This window comes from Ambystoma mexicanum, chromosome 8 (genome assembly GCF_040938575.1).
Source record: "Ambystoma mexicanum isolate Mex_15411 chromosome 8, UKY_AmexF1_1, whole genome shotgun sequence".
In the NCBI taxonomy this organism is placed as follows: Eukaryota; Metazoa; Chordata; class Amphibia; order Caudata; family Ambystomatidae; genus Ambystoma; species Ambystoma mexicanum.
In genome coordinates, this window is record NC_090929.1 from 1,218,312,109 (window position 1) to 1,218,329,842 (window position 17,734).

Below are 17,734 nucleotides of genomic sequence, written 5' to 3' on the forward strand. Positions count from 1 at the left end.
GTGCTTGGTCCGTTCCGACAGGTTCTTGCAGAACGCACAGTCCTTTTTCACATGCGTCTTGTCCTCATGAAGGCAGTAGAGACATCTTGAATGCTCGTCCTCCTTGAAAACATTTTGCAATCCGCATCCCGGGCAGCTCCTGAACAGCTTGGATCCGGGAGTCGAGCTTCCCTTGTCCTGGGCCATGTCCGTTGAGGTAGGCCTCAGATCTTCTGGAACCTCCAAGAAGCGTAACTCGACGAAAAATTCACCCTTGAGGGGCGTAGAAGAATTGCGAAACGGGTCCCCGTTATCGGAAGTGGAAACAGTGGAGCTTGAGGCTCGATTAAACCGAAAAAATGAGAAAATCTCCTGAAAGCGCGAAAACGCAGTAAAAGGGCCCAGGGGAGGGGCTTAGGGAGAGGGCAGTCATTGGCTGGGGGCAGTATGACCCAGAGATCAGTGATTGGTTACTACTAAGAAAGACAGATCAGAAACGAAACTGATACTGATTTTTTCTTTACCGAGGATTCCCAGCCTGACGACGGGGAATATTCATGAGCATGTGAATCCATGCCAGACCCCATGCTGGAGAAGTTGTAGGACTCTGTGGTCAGTGTCCCCATACCCACTTTAATCATGACTGACACTGCATCTGACCCTTCCTTTGGCCCATTTCCAGAGTAGACAGCAGAGAGACGAATGGATCTACCCTCTGGAAGAGCATCCAAAGAACCAACCAGGAGAGAAGCCTGGAATGGAAGCCCTGCAGAGCGTAACCACATTGAGAACACCACAGGAGGTGTTGCCAGCCAGAGAGCGAGAACGGCAGTCGCGACATGCAGCTCAGCGGCATGCAGCTCAGCAGCATGCTATGGGTAAGTGGAGCAAGACAAGACAGCAACGGAATTGAGCAGCCCAGGAAAGTGCTGAGACCAGAGACAAAGCACCAAAGTGAGCCGAACCAAGACTGCAGAGAACCAATCTAAATGACTCTGCACCGAGCAAGCAGGAGAAGAGACTCGCCGGAAGTCAACGCTCACCCCAGTTGAAAAGTCGCATTAGCAGCTCTGTGAAGAGGATAACCAAACCAACCCAATGCCCCTCCCAAGGAGGCTGCCTGTAGCATCCAGGTTCTTGGTGGCTCCCGTGGAGAGGGAGATGGGCGGAGGAGCAAGGAAGAGAAATAATCCCAGATTGGGGAGAGGCTAAAAGAACACCAGAGTGGTGAGTGAAAAAGACTAATTCGAGTGAGGAAGAAAGAAAGAAACCCTCAGAGCGGAGAGAGAAAAGAGAAGCCCCAGGATGACGGGTGGGAACGAGGCATGGCCCCAGAGAGAGGAGATGCGTATTAAACAGCAAAGTGGGGAGACCAAAGAGGGAAACCCCCAGAGAGGGGAGGAAAACCCTGGAGTGGGTAGAAACAAAAGAAATCCTGGTGTAGAAAGAACAGAGAGAATTCAAGAGTGGTGACTAAGAAGATCAGCCCAGAGTGGGGAGACTGACTGAAGGAACCCCAAAGAGGGAATGGGGAAGGAGGAGGGAAAGCAAGAAGGAAAGAAATCCCAGAATGGGGGAAGAGACTGAAAGGATCTTAGAGTGGGAAGCAAGAAAGATTGAAACCTTTAATCAGGCAGATGAAATATTTTAATAGTAGATATGAGAAATGTTTACATTTGACCCATTTTAAAATGTTATAAAGCTAATAGTGCCAGCAATCACGTATGGACTGTAAATTCACCACTCACTCCTGGATGAAGACTTTGCATACTTGGAGGGTCTTTTTTGGAAAAACAGCTTAGCAAACCCTAAGTCAACCCCCGAGAATGTAATTTGATTTGAATAGTTGTGTGTATTCTGGAAGAGAATTTTGTTATGCCACAAATGTATGGTTTCGCCAAGGGATTCTCTGTCTGAGCTTTTTACAGGAAACAAATACATCATGGTTAACCTGTGTGCCAATGCATTTGAACTCTGGGGTTTTGATAGTAAACAAGGATTTGAGAACCAGGCAGCTTTTAAAAAATCACTTTAGACCATGGATTGGTGCTTTACAAGTGATTCCTTTGGAAGGAACAAACACTTTCCATACTTGAGAAGTGCGCATAAGAGGTTAGGGTCATGCAGAGTTTAAGTCACTTTCCATCTTGGCAATTCGGGAATACAATTTTAAGATTCTGGTTAAATGTATTGCCAACTCGGGAATAGTGTTTGCGTTGGAAAGAAGCCAACTGTGATAGCAAACTGTGCCATTATTGTGATAAAGAAATACAGTATGTCGTGATAAAATGTGATGTATTGGTCGCCCTTCGAATGAGATCCGTTGAGTTTTTTGTTAAAGATAAGATTGCAAACCTGAGAAGAACAAGTTACTTTCTTACCTAGTAACGTTCTTTCGATGGGATGGTCCGACGACGTATTCCATATCTATGACTGTAATCACCACAGCTGTGCTGCTTCGGAAAATCTTTAGGCGTCTGCGTCGATACGCTGTCCTTGAGGGGCTCCATCGAGCTGACATCACCGGATGTTATAAGTAGGTTGCACGACGCCCGTAGCCTCAGTTATATTTTTTTCCCAGAACGTGTGGCACCAATCTTCTGCCAGTATGACCACAGAAAGCCTTGCGGAAACGTAAGCTGCAATCGCATAAGCAATTCTGTAGCGGGGTAGGGAGGGAGCGATATGGAATATGTCGTCAGACCATCCCAATCGAAAGAACGTTACCAGGTAAGAAAGTAACTTGTTCTTCGAGGGGATTGGGTCCTCCGACGTATTCCATATCTATGACAGACTCCCAAAGCAGTACCAACATATGGAGGAGGGAAAAGAATTTAGAATATAGACATTTAGAATGCCCAATTAAATTGCAGAGTAAAGGACCGCCTTGCCAAAGGCCAGATCCTGCCCATGGATAGAATCTAGAGAGTAGTGTCTTACAAAAGTATGGACCGAAGCCCATGTGGCTGCTTCACAGATGTTACGAATAGGAACACCCCTCTACAGGGCAGTAGAGGCAGCCATATCCCTAGTAGAATGGGCCCGTAAGCCTACCGGAGGGTCCTTACCCGCCAAGCAGTAACATTCAGAAATTGCCAAGATAATCCATCTAGACAAAGTCTGCTTAGTAACAGCTTGTCCCAAACGCCTTCCAGCGCACCCTATTAAGAGCTGATCGTCCACTCTGACCCTGGACATGCGTGAAATGTAGAAACTTAAAGCTCTCCTAGGATCCAACCTATGGAGCGTCTCCTCTTCCTTACAAGGATGCGGAGGAGGATAAAATGCCGGAAGAATGACCTTCTGGCTTAAATGAAATTCCGAGACAACCTTCGGAAGAAAGGAAGGACGAACTCGAAGGACAACCCTGTCCTTATAAAACACTGTGAAGGGTGGTCTAACAAAGTGCCTGCGACTGACTCACTCACTCTGCAAGCGGAAGTGACCGCAACTATAAACACAGTTTTAAGGGTTAACAGTCTCAAAGGACAAGAATGTAAAGGCTCAAATGGAGCACCCATTAGGAATTTTAGAACAAGGTTCAAATCCCAACCAGGCACCTGGAAAGGTGAAGGCAGAAACACATTATTGAGCCTTTGAGAAACTGAGAAATTAAAGGAATCTTGAAGTAAGAACACTCCTCAGACGAGCGCTTAAATAGGGACAGCGCCGACAGGTAACCTTTAATGGTACCGACTTGCAGGCCCTTGTGGGCTAACGAAAGCAAAAAAGACAGAACCACAGGAATGTCACATGAAAAAGGATCCACATTCTTAACCCTGCACCAGTCGCAGAACTTTCTCCGACGGCAACGGTACAGGGACTTGGTTCCAGGCCGTCTGGCCGAAAGCAACACCTCCATCATGTCTTCAGGGAGGTCCCAATCCATATACCTCAACCTTTCAGAAGCCAGACGTGAAGGTTCAGGAATCTGACCTCTGGATGGAGAACCTGACCACCTCCCTCCCGTGAGAGCAGATCGTCTCGGTAGGGAAGATGACGTGGAGGGCAGATGGACAAGTCGAAAAGGTCCGGGTACCACGTTCTCTGGGCCCATGCCGGAGCAATGAGGATCATCTGGGAACCGAACCTCTGCAACCTCCGCAGCACTTGCGGGATGACAGAAACTGGAGGAAACGCGTACAGCAGTGGGAAGGACCACCCCACCATGAACGCGTCCCCTACGGCTCCTCTTGGAGGAAATTCCCGCGAGCAGAACTTTTCGCACTTCCGGTTGACACTGGAGATGAAGAGATCCACTTGTGGGGCCCCCCAAAGGGCGAAGATCTCCAGGAGAATCTTCTGAGCCAGCTCCCACTCGTGAGAGATCACGCTCTGCCTGCTCAGAGCGTCCGCCGTCTCGTTTTCGTCTCCGGCCAGATGAACTGCCGAGATCGAAACTTCCTGCTGGATGGCCCAGAACCAGAGCTGCATCGCATCCCTGCACAGAGGAAGTGACCCTGCCCCCCCCCTTTTTGTTGAGGTAGTGCATGGCCACTGTGTTGTCTGTCAGAATCAGGACATTCTTCCCTCGCAGTCGGCAGAAAAGCCTTCAGGGAAACCCTGACAGCCCTCAGCTCCAACAGACTGATATGGGGTCTGGACTCCGACAGAGACCAATCACCGCTGACTGTCACCTCGTTGGCATGAGCTCCCCATCCCGTGAGGGACGCGTCCATCCCAATCGTTAAGCCAAAATGGAGCCCCCCTCCTCAGATTGCCTTCGACGGCCCACCACAGGAGGTCCTGGACGACCGAGGGCGGCACCTGAACGGGGTCCGACATCCTGCCGCAGGACTGTGACCACTGCATCTTGAGGGCCCATTGCAGACATCTCATCCGCAACTGGGCCTCTGGCACCAGAAGAATGCAGGATGCCATGAGGCCGAGCAACCTCAAGAACTCGAACGCCCGGAGACTCTGGGCATGTTAAAACTTGTGCACCATCTGCAGCATGTGATGGGCCCTCACCTGGGCAGGGAAACACTGCCCCAGGGACGTGTCGAGCACTGCTCCGATGTACTGGAGCCACCGAGTTGGTGTCAAGTGGGACTTCTTTAAGTTGAGGGAGAAGCCCAGCTTGTGAAGGGAGTGGCAGGTGACGGACAGGTGATCCAGGACTTGCTCGGGAAAGCGTGCCCTGATCAACCAATTGTCCAGGTAGGGGTAGACGCGAATCCCCCCTTTCCTGAGATAAGCTGCCACCACCATCATGAGCTTGGTGAAAACCCTCGGGGCGGAGATCAATCCGAATGGCAGGACCCGAAACTGAAAGTGCGAGTCGCCAACCGCGAACCTCAGATACTTCTTGTGCTTGGGATGGATCAGCACATGAAAATAAGCGTCCTTGATATCGGAAGACACCAACCAGTCCTGGAGGTGAAGGGCCTGGAGGACTTGAGAAAGAGTAACCATCTTGAACTTAGGAGCTTGTTCAAACTGTGCAAGTCCATGATGGGTCTCAATCCCCTGTCTTTCTTCTAAATAAAAAAAATAAGGGGACTACCATCCCTTGTTCCTCTCCGCTACAGGCACCAGTTCTATGGCGCCTTTCTCCAGCAGGGATTGCATTTCCTGCGCAAGGAGCGGATCCGGACTCTTCAAAGAGAGATTCCCTTGTGGATTGTCGTGAGGCCTCTGCCGGAAAGGAAGACAGTAGCCGTGGGCTACGATCTCCAGAACCCACACATCTGAAGTGATGGCACGCCACTCTACAAGATGCTGCGCCAGCCTTCCCCCAACCGGCGAACCATGGGACATGGCCTCTTGACTGAGCTGAAGCGACTGCGGCAGTGCCTGAGGGCAATGAGGCAACTGCCGAGCAGCTTTGGCACCTAGAGTACCCTGTTTTCCACCTCTGGTACTCCTACGGTGGCCCATTTGACTTGCACCTCCTCTCGATTTACCAAAGGATGAGTAATATCGAAAGGAACCTCCCCTACATTGCTGTCCCATAGGACGAAAAGGCAGAGGTTGGCGAACTGTAGCGCTCAATGACTTCGCTGCAGCTTTTGAGGTCTGCAACCTCTCAAGGCTCTCGTCAGCCTTGCTGCCAAAAAGATGTACACCATCAAAGGGCATGTTGAGGAGCCGGGCTTGCACATCAGGAGCAAACCCTGACTTCCGCAACCATGCAAACCTGCGTATTACGGTGCTCGCCGCCATGGACCGGCTGACGCAATCTGCCATGTCCAGACCCGACTCAACAGCCTCACACATGGCATCCTTGCCATCCTGTATCATAGCAAGAAAACCATCCCGTTCGTCCCCTTCGGGAATATGCTCAGCCGCTAAGGAAACAGTTCCACAGAGTGTGCGTGAAACGTGACAAGGCACATACGGAGTTGGCTGCCTGAAGATCCTTAACCCCTGAAGAAAGCACTTTCTTCGTCCCCAACCGTCAAAACGCTTGTCGTCCCTATCAGGAGGGATGGTAGGATACGACTCCTGCTTCGCTGGGGCTGTAGCCGCCTGCACCACCAAACTCTCCGGAGTGGGGTGCGTGGTCAAGTAGCGGGGGTCTCTACTGGCTGGGAGGTATTTTCACAGCAAATACTTGCCCACTGCCGGGAGACTCTCCGGAGCAGTCCAATCCGGCACCACCCTCCTCTGTAGAGCCATATGGAATGGCAGTACCGGGTCAGTTGGACCTTGGTCGAGGATATCCGTGAGGTCATCCTGAAGAAAATCCCCTGGTGGAGCAGACCACCCCAAGTACTCAGTGACCCTTGACATAAGGCGCCGGTACGAGGATTCGGCATGGGTGCCAGGCTCAGGCCTACAAAACTCCACCTCCGGAGAGGTGTCCAGACCACTGGCGTCATGCAGTGACTGACGCAGGTCCTCAATCTGGCTATGTCCAGAGATAATCTCATCTGGCACCGTATCAGGAACCATGCCATCATTAGAGCCCTCTTCCGCCTCCGAAATATAATCAAGATGGTGGAAAGTGGGCACAGAATGGGGAACAAAGCCATGTTTGGCCTTGGCCAAAGCCCTTCTAGGGGGTTCCACCGTACCACGGGATACCCCCGACAAAACCGCCTTGAAAGGTGTCTAGTGAATCGGCGTCGATGCCGAGCGCGGCGCCGACAGCATCGTCGGCGTCGACACAGGCCTCGAGGGCGGAGCCCCGAGCATGTCCTTAGACAGCCTGGGCGCCAATGGCGTCAACAACTTCCTCGGAGGCGGAGCCTCAAGAGAGTCCCTCAACGACCTCGGCACCACAGGCGTCGATGTCTTCTTCAAAGACCTCACAAGTGCACACGGTCTCGAGCGCGTTGAGGACCGGGACCTGGAACGGGCATGACTAGAACGATTCCCCTTGTCCGAGCAGGACCGTTCCCGCGAACCGTGCCGACCACCTGAGCCCGAAGGCGTACGAGCGGTGTCTCTAGTACGGTCATGCCCGACCCCACTCGGAGGCGCGGACGGGCTGGTGCACTGCGATTCAAGAATCGCCAACATTTTCTTACCGAAGGAAGCCCATTCCTCCGGGGTCGCATGCTTGGTGGGATAAGCGACCTGCCGACGGGCGGAGTCCTCGGACGAGCATGGGGAAGGCGACTGATGACTGCGCTTCCGGAGTGCCTCGAAGACGGACCCCACTCCGGGACCGAGACCCCCTAGACTTACGATCACGATGCGGAGAGTGGCCCTCCGAATCGTCCGTCGAAAGCCCAGTGGACCTCAACTTCCGGGGCTTGGACACCTTACCGACCGACAGCTTCTTCTTACGCTCCCGCAAGGCTTTGGACGTAAGCGACTGGCAGTCGACACAATCATACGCGTCGTGGGCCTCCCCGAGGCACCAGGGGCAGGCGTTGTGCGAGTCTGTCACCGACATCTTGGACCCGCAGTCCCCACACTTCTTGAAGCCCAGACCCGGGGTGGAAGAAGAGGAAGACATCCCGATAAACTTCACAAAAGAACAGGTTCGAAGAACCGAAAGAACAGAAACTCCAAAGAGTCGAGGCGCGCCTAGATCTCCGAAGAGAACACGTTCGCAGAAAAAAATCGAACTGAGGCTACGGGCGTCGTGCGTCGTACTTATAACATCCGGTGACGTCGGCCGGAGGTCCTCGAGGACGGCGCATCAACGTCATCGACGCAGGAGCCGAAAGATTTTCCGAAGCAGCACAGCTGTGGTGATTACTTTGATAGATATGGAATACGTCGGAGGACCCAATCCCCTCGAAATAAAGATATGGACTCCAAAAGGACACTTCTTCAAACCATCCTGTACAAACCCAGAAGATGAAGAAAGAATGAACCCAGACGAAGTGAAGATGAGTACAGAGGAACCAAGTAATATGAATCCAAAGGAGGAAGCGGAAGTGGTCGATGAATCGCCCAGAGGGGGGAGTGTAGAGGAGGTCCCAAACAAAGCCTGCACTCCCATCACCCATTTTGAAGTACCTGGAACATTCACACCAAAATATGTGACGAATGATGAACAAATAAACCAGCAGAGAGCCGCAGTAGGGCTCTGCCCAGTGCCTATCAGAAGAACCACACCTGTTGAAGTACCAATACCCAGGAAACCATGGACAGTAACGTATCCATTGAGAAAACCCTACCAGCAAATAAGATGAAATGAAGATTGCCTAAGTACTGTCCCGAAAGAAACCAAAAAGGCCTTAATGGAAGACAAATGGTGACATCATGAAGGCCCAGAAGGACTCGCAGATAGAAGATATGAGGACCCAAGGATGACACAAGAGACGAAATGCCATTAATAAGGATATCGTGAACCTAGAAGTAGAGAACGATGCTGAAATATAAAGAAGCTTTAGCTGTAAAGCAGGTCATTCAACCAGCTAACACCTCTACATATGCTTAAAACAGCAAGAAAGATAAGAACACAGTGCGGATTGCTATGCTAAGTAGAAGAATAGAGCGGCAAGCGCCGTTATACATAATCTACCTCAAAACAAAGCACATTATTATAAATGCAAGTCTACTTTACACAAAAGCAGCATCAACTCAGGTTACTAGAGGCCAAACAGGACAAGATTCGTATTCCGACTGAAACGAGAAAAGATGGCTGAATCGAAACTCAGCAGATGCAACTTGCACCAGGAAGAGCCAAGGTCAGACAAATAGAAGGAACGAACAGTAGCTTCACATAATTGAAACTTAAGAACAGAAGATGCCTGTCTTTGGAAGGTCGAGATAAGGAGGCGTAGGCAGGTGGCAAGTCGAATAAGAATTAAATGCACAAATTGATGGAAACTCGGCAAATTCATGGTGTGAGCAGCACGTGACCACCCGAGCGAGAAGGAGCATGGGTTCACACCTACGCTTAGCATCCGCCCAGACAGAGATATCATAACTTTTCCTGACAAGAAGATGCATTTTCGATGCCAACCACAGCTAACTAACTGACACACAGACACCAAGTAATGATGGATTGAAGGAAGGCGGGGTGAATCGTGGGGCACCCTGCACTTGGCTGACCATTCTGCGTGCTGCTAACTAAAGTGGAAATGTATGCATGGGGTTGAAGCCAACCCAATCACAATGGACCAAATAATCAAGGGTCCTATAGATAGTAGAACCAATGAAACGTCTTCTTAGTGACGTCTACAATAGTAATGTTTGAAGGAAGGGCCTAGACGTCCCCCTGATGGTGTTTATCCAATCCTCTCACTCCGTTACCATATACAGATATAGTACCTATATTAAAGTTACCTTTTCCTAACCAATAGAAAAGCATGTTAACATTTGAGTGTTACACATCAATTATGACGAGTTTGGAGTATAAATGTTACTGTTTGTATCAAGTTCGAGGGATCCAGGTGCGAATTCTATAAATCTGTTGAGCTCAATGGAGTTTAAAACCCATAAGGCATGCATTATTGATACATGAGACGGCTAGGAAGCTACAATTGTTAAAGCAAAAATAGTTTAAAAAGCGGGAGAAGCCAGATAAAATGGTAAATTTGCTTCATCCCCAAATTCCCAGGTACTATACAATATATATTTTATTTATATCGCGCTCATACACGTATTTCAGAGCGCGACCAAGCAAAGGGAGGGGAACAAGGGAGAACAAAAACAACGATCTTACTAGTTGCAGTGACATTTAGAACGCACAAGTGCACGGAAAGGGGAGAAAAGATGGAAAGTGCATGGATGAGGGAGAAGTGGAAAGAGCGGAACAGAGGAGAGAACAGAATAAATAATAAGTGCAATAAATAAAGGCAGTGAAAAGTGGTAGTGCAGCCAGCAATTGGCAAGTGCAAGATTAGTCACATAGGGTAAATCTGATAAGTGCAGAAGGATGGGGACTGTATGAGTACACATACAGATCCCAGTGTAAGGGGTGGCCCGGAGGCAGTGTGGGAGGGAGGCAGGCAGGGTGAGCTGATACCTGGGCCCGAAGGACAGAGGGTCGACAAGTGTACGGTGCCGAGAGAGAAAAACAGATCAGCAGGGGAAAAGGGGGGCAAAGGCAGAAGCGAAGAGGAAGGTCTTGAGGTGCTTCCGGAACCGGAGATTGTTCTTCTCAAGTTTCAGGGTGGCCGGGAGGCTGTTCCAAAGGGAGGCCCCAGCTTAAGACAGATCTACCCCCCGCTCTTTTTTTTGAAAAACGACTGACCACAAGGGAGTTAGAAGTAGAGGAGCGAAGGGCTTGAGAGGGGAGGTATTTCTGGAGGGATATTTGAAGGTATTTTGACATAACTAAGAGTGCAGAATTTAGGAAGTATTACGCTCGTTTCTACAGGTCAGAGTACAAGGGAGACAGAAGCTTAATAAATAAGTTTAGGGAACAGTTGGACGTGCCCAAAATTACACCCGAGAGATCGGGCTTCCTACATGCTGCTATTATGGAGGAAGAGGTAATACGATGAAAAATAGGAAGGGGGTAAAAACCCGGAGAGGATGGTTTCTCGGTCCATTAAAAAAAAAAAATGAATCTGTTCAACCCTTGACAAGGGTGTTAAAACAAAACCCTTGACAGTGTCCCCCTCCCAGTATCAATCCGAAGAGCCATAAAAGTTGTCATACCCAAGGAGGGGAAAAACACAAATCCATGTTCTTCCAATAGACTGATCTCCCTCTTTACTACGGCTGTTAAAATATTTGCTAAGATTCTAGGGAACAGGTTGGACAAGGTTCTTCTCTCCCTTCTCCATGTGCACCAAGTTATGTTTGTTAGCGAGAAGCAGGGATCCAACAATATCAGGAAGACATTGAACCTGATCCATCTAGCCCAGGGACAGGGGGTTGACACGTGCTTAGTTTCTTTAAACTCAGAAAAGCATTAGACTATTTGGAATGGCAGTAAATGGGAAAGGGGCTTAATAGAACAGACTTGGGGATGAATTTCAGACTGAGGGGACGGGGGTATCTGCTTTGTAGAGCTCGCCAACAGAATGAGTCCAGGTAAATGGTAGTTTGACAGACCGCTTTCATTTGTCGCGGGTCACAAGACCGAGGTGCCCGTTGTACCGCACCTCTATGCCCTAGCTATCAAAACCCCTTGCAGTGGTAATTCAAAGCAAACCCAATATCAAAGGGACTGTATGCGGCAGGTCGAATTGACAACGGGGTGTAGAATAGTGTATAAAAAGGGAGGTCCAAGGGATGAAGGTGGACAAAGAAGCAATCACATCGAGTCCAGATCCCTAATTTTTTAACGAGACTGCGTACCCTAAATTACAACACCCTTGTTGGTACCTTGAAAATAGACCTCAAGAGATGATCAATGCCCATCCTCTCTTGGTCAGGAAGGATGACAGCGGTAAAGATGAACATTCTTCCCTGTTTGATCGCTCCCTTTCCTATGATTCCCATCTCCATTGCGGGATTGCTTCTTCAGAGAACTGGACTTCATGATTTATAGGTTTTTCAGGAAGAAAAGCACAGAATTAAGAGGGCTATGCTGACCTTCCCGATGGAACAGCGGTTTCGGGGTCCCCGATCTGTACAAGTACTACGGGGCAGACCAGCTTAGAATCTTCCGAAAACACATGAGGGACAATCTGGGTATTTATTGGACCTTCCTAGAGAACTAGTTGGTGCACTGTGAAGATGTGAGATGGGTTGTGGTCCCCGCTGACAAAGTCCCCAATAGGATCCGTTCCCACTCCACATTGGAGGCTACTTGATCCGCTTGGAGGCAAATGGGTCGCACCGAGAAACTGACCACGTGGCCCTCACCTTTGAGTTCCCTGTGGGGGTCCTTTTTAGATTTGAACCAGTTGGGTTTTCAAAAAATCCAGGTCGGATAGGGATAAGAAAAGAGTGGGTCAGCTGTTCCCAAATGATACATTTAAGTGGTACAATGAAGTATGTAATATGATGGGATGGTACGTTATTTGTGTATTTGAATATTTAGGCCTTAAACGATATTTGACAGACCCAGAAAGGGTGTCGCACTTTAAGAGGAAGCTCATTCCTCTGGAAAATGCTTGAGTCAAAGCGAGTTCGAGGAAAAGGATAGTCTCGAAATTATAAAAGGTCCTCATTACCTGTGATTTGGGGGATAGGCAAACATATTTACTGTACTGGGATACTCTTGTGTGGAAGCCCTCTCAGATTCTCTTTGGGATAAAATATACAAGATTACCTTCCATGGCAACCTGTCAACCCACACGATGCAACCTAATTTGAAGGTATTGCATGGATAGCATAGAGACACGCTAACTGCCTAAAATGTTCAAGGGAGTCTCCCACTTTGTACACAGGGATGTGGTCAGGTGGGATTCTCGCACCATGTGTGGTGGGCGTGTCTTTCTATTTAAACATACTGCACCAAACGGTTATGTTGGCTTAAAGAGGTGATAGCAGTCCAGTTGGAAATTAACCACTTGTTAGAGAAATTGGGAACTCCCCCGAAGGGAAGTGCCGTTCACAGGCTGTTCAGAGCGGGGAAGTTGGAGTCCAAACATGGAAAGACCGGTCTCTGCCTCATGAACAGGAATGGTTACAAAAGACCTGGGAAATTTACTGAATGGAGAAACTGACATATCTGGCACAAGACATGGGATCTTTTGCGGTACAATAGAGTATTTTCATAGAGAAATGGGGGACACAGGGTAGTTATGGGGGAGAAGGATCCAAGTTCACTTAGTGGAAGAGATGGGGAGGATAACAAGATGTAGAGATGATAGGGCATGGGGAGGGGTTTGGCAGGAGGGTTGCAGTCGAGTGGTGACTGGGAGAGGTAGGGGTAGATGGGCCTGCACAGCTTTCTTGCATTGAAAGGGGACACAGTAGATGATTGGTAGCTGGTATTCTTTTGAAGGGTGAAGTGCTATGTCCTCGTAGAAAGCAGCGCAATGCGACATGTCCTCCGCGCAATGCGTCACGTCCTCCCTATGTTTTTGATTTGCTTTTAATTGTTTTTTTTTTGTATTTGTTAGGGAGAGTGGGGAAAAGTTGATGGTCTATTATAACTTGTAAAACCAATAAAAATGTGTTTAAAAAAAATATGTTCTTGTATTTAATTTAAACTATTGTCTGTCTTGTTCAAAAAGAAAGAATATCTGTTCCCGCTCATCTTTTTCAGGTCCTTGGGTAGATTTGACCTCTTTCTGCAAAGTATTGGCCACTCATTTTAACAATTGAGAGGCATTTTTAAATCCAATATATATAATAACTGTTCTGGAGGCCTCAACTTTGCGGGAAGAGGAGACTTGGTGGCAACGGCTAATTAGCGGACAAAAAACATCCTGGGCAATTGCCACGGCAAAGATTTTGCAACAGGCTTTCATCTTGATAGAACAAAGTAAAGAAGAAGAAGTGAAAAGCTAAGCCATACAAGTGCTCCTCTCTACGGCTCTCGTGACGAAAACAGAAGAAATAGACTGACAATTTTGTTAAAACCAATGAATTTTTGGTAAACACAATAAAAAATGTTTTTTTTTTAATCCAATATAAATTAACAGTGCACTGTTTTGTTTCCAGTACTTGCCTGTAACCAATTTTACAACCTCCTCGGTTTTGGCTTCAAGGGCTCGATCCTGTTCTGCCTGAGTCTGTTCTTGTTCGAGAAGTGTCATTCGCATGTCTTCAATCAGTTTCTCCTTGGCTTTCAGCTCTAATAAGAAATGTAATGGCATTCAGAACTTATACACCAAATAGGTGTTTTTACATCATTTAGTCGTTTTGAGCAGAAACAAGACTTTGCTACTTTCAGAATCATTGGGGACATGGTTATTTTTCAAAGCTCAAGTGTTGCCTAGAGCCATTTTAAACAAGATCGTAAAAGCCAATTCGTCATCATATTATGTCAACACTGGGGACATGTGCAAACATCTGCTGCAGCACAGTTCTAGTTTTGTCATGCTTTAACACTTTGAAAAATGCACTTTCTATGGCAGAATATGCCCCATTTCCTGGCGGTCACATTCCAACTCTCACATTGGAACAAAATAGTTCAACAATAAACACATGAAGCAGTACCAACATGCTAGTCCATTTTAATATATAAAACATATTAGAAATAGCTTTAATGCGCACATTACATAGGGAAATCTGGAGTCAAATGTAAGGGCAATGTTTTTTGACTGTAGAGACAGCATACCTCCAAAATGTGCAACAAATAAATGATAAGTTAATCACCGTAGTGATTAATGTACTCCTAGTCCATAGTCCCCTTTCCTCCATACTACATGGGCATCCCTCACTATGGACGGGAGACAGAACCCTTTTCACAAGAAAAAACCTTCCTCCCCTTTAAATTTAGAAGTGTGCGGGGGGTAGCCCTATGAGCATGCGCGCCTCTGACTCCACCCACCGGCGACACTCCTCAGTCCCCATTGACGCGTTGACAATATTACCATTGCCTAATGACACCAGATTTATTAGGGCGGAGGATGGTGGGACGTAAGGAGGAAAGGGGACTATGTACTAGGAGTATGTTAGTCACTAACTAACTTTTAATCACTCCTACGTCCCATCCCTTTTCCTCCATACTGCATGGGCGATTACAACTGACTATAGCCCCAGGGTGGACAGGTGACCCTTGTTAAGAAAATAAGTGCCTTAATACTGCCTTTCCGAAGGCCGCGTCTGACCTAGAGCCGGCATCCAGACAGTAGTGCTTGCAGAAGGCCGAAGGAGTGGCCGAAGCGGCTGTCGTGCTGATGACCTGCCCCTGGAACGTGACTGCCGTGGCATTGGCTCTGATAGCGTCTGCATGCATATTTGCTGGAAGTGGCTTGTGCTGCCCCTCATAGGCCTCCTTAATGGCTGCAACCATCCACCTTGCTATGGAGGCCTTAGAAGCCAGATATACTGGCCTTGACCCGCCAAAGGTGACAAAGAGCCTCAGATTCGCAGAAGCTCTTGGTTCTAGCAAGGTAGAATTTTAGAGCGTGCCTAACACCCAGACAGTGCAGGACCCTCTGAGCCTCGTCCTTAGGATCCGCGAAAAAAGTTGGTAGCACCATCTCCTCATTTAGGTGGAGCAAAGACTACTTTAGGCAAGAACGTGGGATGCGTTCTAAGGACCACCTTGTCCCTGTGAAAGGTAGTGTAAGGCTCAGAAGCCACAAGAGCTTGGATCTCGCCGACACAGCGTGCAGATGTAAGACCCACCAAGAGGGCCGTCTTAATGGTGACCAGCCTGTTCTCCGTGGACGCCATTGGCTCAAAGGGTTTATGCGCCAAAGCACCCAACACTATGTTGAGGTCCTACACGGGGTGTGGCTTCTTGATAGGCGGGTAGAGCCTGGTGAGGCCCGCTAAATGTCTTAACCACTGGGTTGGAGGAAAAGAAAACGTACTCCGAGTTCCGGTAAGCTTTCGATGGCTGCCAGATAGGTGCGGCATGTGTCTATTTGCACCCTCGAGTGGGCGAGCTGTGCAGAGAAGGATAGCACATCGTCCAGCATGCAAGTAAGAGGATCAACCTCCTTAGACTCAGCCCAGTGGACAAAACCTAGACCACTTGCTTTTGTACTGGCTCCTAGTAGCATCGCTCCTGGCACCGTGTATGATGTCTAGGTTCGCCTGCGACAGATGCTTCAATGTGATCTGTTCAGGAACCATGCTGCAAGGGCTAACTTCTTTGGAGCGCGGTGAATGACCCTGCATCCCTGCTGTGAAAGAAGAGGAGCCGGGCCCAATGGAAGGTGAATTGGAGGCTGGTCTGACAGGCTGAACAGCTCCGAGAACCATGGTCTCGCCAGCCACCACAGAGCTATCAGAATGAGACGGAGGTGTCAACACTCCCTTATCTTGCAGATCACCCTGTGCACCAGGGGAGTGGGTGGAAATGCATATGCGTTCATGCTGTTCCACTGTAACTGTAAGGCGTCGCCGCGGGAGCCTAGGTCCTATCGCTGGCAGGACGCAAACTGAGGGCACTTCCTGTTCTACCAGGTGGCAAAGAGATCCACCTACGGCTGCCCCATCTTGTCATTCGTAATTTTTGGCACCCAATCTGACTCCCCCTGAAAGTGGATTGGCCTCAAGTGAACGTTGCTCTCCAGAGCCCACTCCAAAATGCTGACGGCCAGGCTGCACAGGGGAGGAGATCTGGTGCCACCCTGCTAGTTGATGTAATACAGGCTAGTGGAATTGTCCGTTTGAATGAGGATCGTCTTGCCGCTGATAAGCGGCTTGGGAGGCCTTGCGAGCAAGCCAGATCGTCTTGAGCTCTAGTCAATTGGTATGGGCCTCCTGTTCCTGAAGGAACCAGACTCCATGGACGCTGTGGTTATCTAGGGTAGTCCCCCCAATACTCCAAGGAGGAATCAGTGGCGATGGTAAGCTGTGGTGCTGATTGCCGGAAGGGACTGCCTATCTGCAGGTTGCAGTCCATGCTACACCAGACATGGTCCTGGTGCAGAAAGGGAGGAATGCTGACAAGTTCTGCCCGAGAACCCCCGCTCCTGACTCCTTGAGGCTGCGAAGTGCAGCTGTAATCTTCTCATTTTGAGCCTTGTATAAGGCACTGACAGTAGACATGTGCCATGATACCCAAGAGGTGCTGGTACGACCATGCTGAGGTCACTGCTCTGCTGAGAACATGACTTGTGGCCCTCTTGATGGCTGTGATCTTGTCCTGCGAGAGAAAAACTCTCGGAGCACGTGTCCCAGATGAGGCCCAAGAACGTTAGAGACTGCGTCAGCTGCGACTTCTTGAGAATTATTGAAAATCCTAATTCGTGTAGCGTATTCATGAGGGCGGAGGAGGTGTGATGAACCACCTCCGGCTATCTCGCCCTGACGAGCCAGTAGACTAGGTACGGGTACACGGTGACCTTGGGCCCTGCATTCATAAGCCTGGTGAAGACCCTGGGGGCTGAGTTGAGGCCAAAGGGTAGAACCTTGTATTGGAAATAGAAGCCCATGATCCTGAACCTCAGGAAGGACTAATGAGGCTGTCAAATCGGGACGTGTAGGTACGCGTCCTTCAGATCCAGGGAGCACATCCAGTCTCCCTTGCACAGTGTCTCCGCAATAAGCACTGGGGTAACCATCTTGAACTTTTGAAGAGGGAGGGAAAGGTTCAGGGTGGAATGGTCCAACAAGTCTCAGGCCAGCCTGGTACTTCATGTGTATGGCGAAAATCCTGGAGTAGAAGCCTGTACCGCGCTGGGAGACTGGGACTTTTTCCACTGCCTGGCGCTCTACAAGCGATCGAACTTCTGTGGGAGTGGAGGAGAGAGGAGAGGGAGGAACTGGTGGACGGTAGCCCGTGGACACTACAGATAGAATCCCGGGGTCCTGGAACCACACGCACCAATACTGTGTGTGAAGGGCAATCCTGCCCCCCCCTCCTCCTCCCACCGAG

At 49.1% G+C, this 17,734-nt stretch overlaps 1 protein-coding gene across 3 annotated transcripts in view; it reads right to left on the reverse strand.

The window, feature by feature from the left end:
* The window catches only part of KIF20B (kinesin family member 20B), a 2,369,321-nt gene that overhangs the window by 532,976 nt on the left and 1,818,611 nt on the right, over positions 1–17,734 (reverse strand). For all 3 annotated transcript variants that reach the window (XM_069611316.1, XM_069611317.1, XM_069611318.1), the window contains exon 24: positions 13,904–14,029. In XM_069611316.1, coding sequence (XP_069467417.1) covers positions 13,904–14,029 — 126 coding nt within the window. The remainder of the gene's footprint in view (positions 1–13,903; positions 14,030–17,734) is intronic.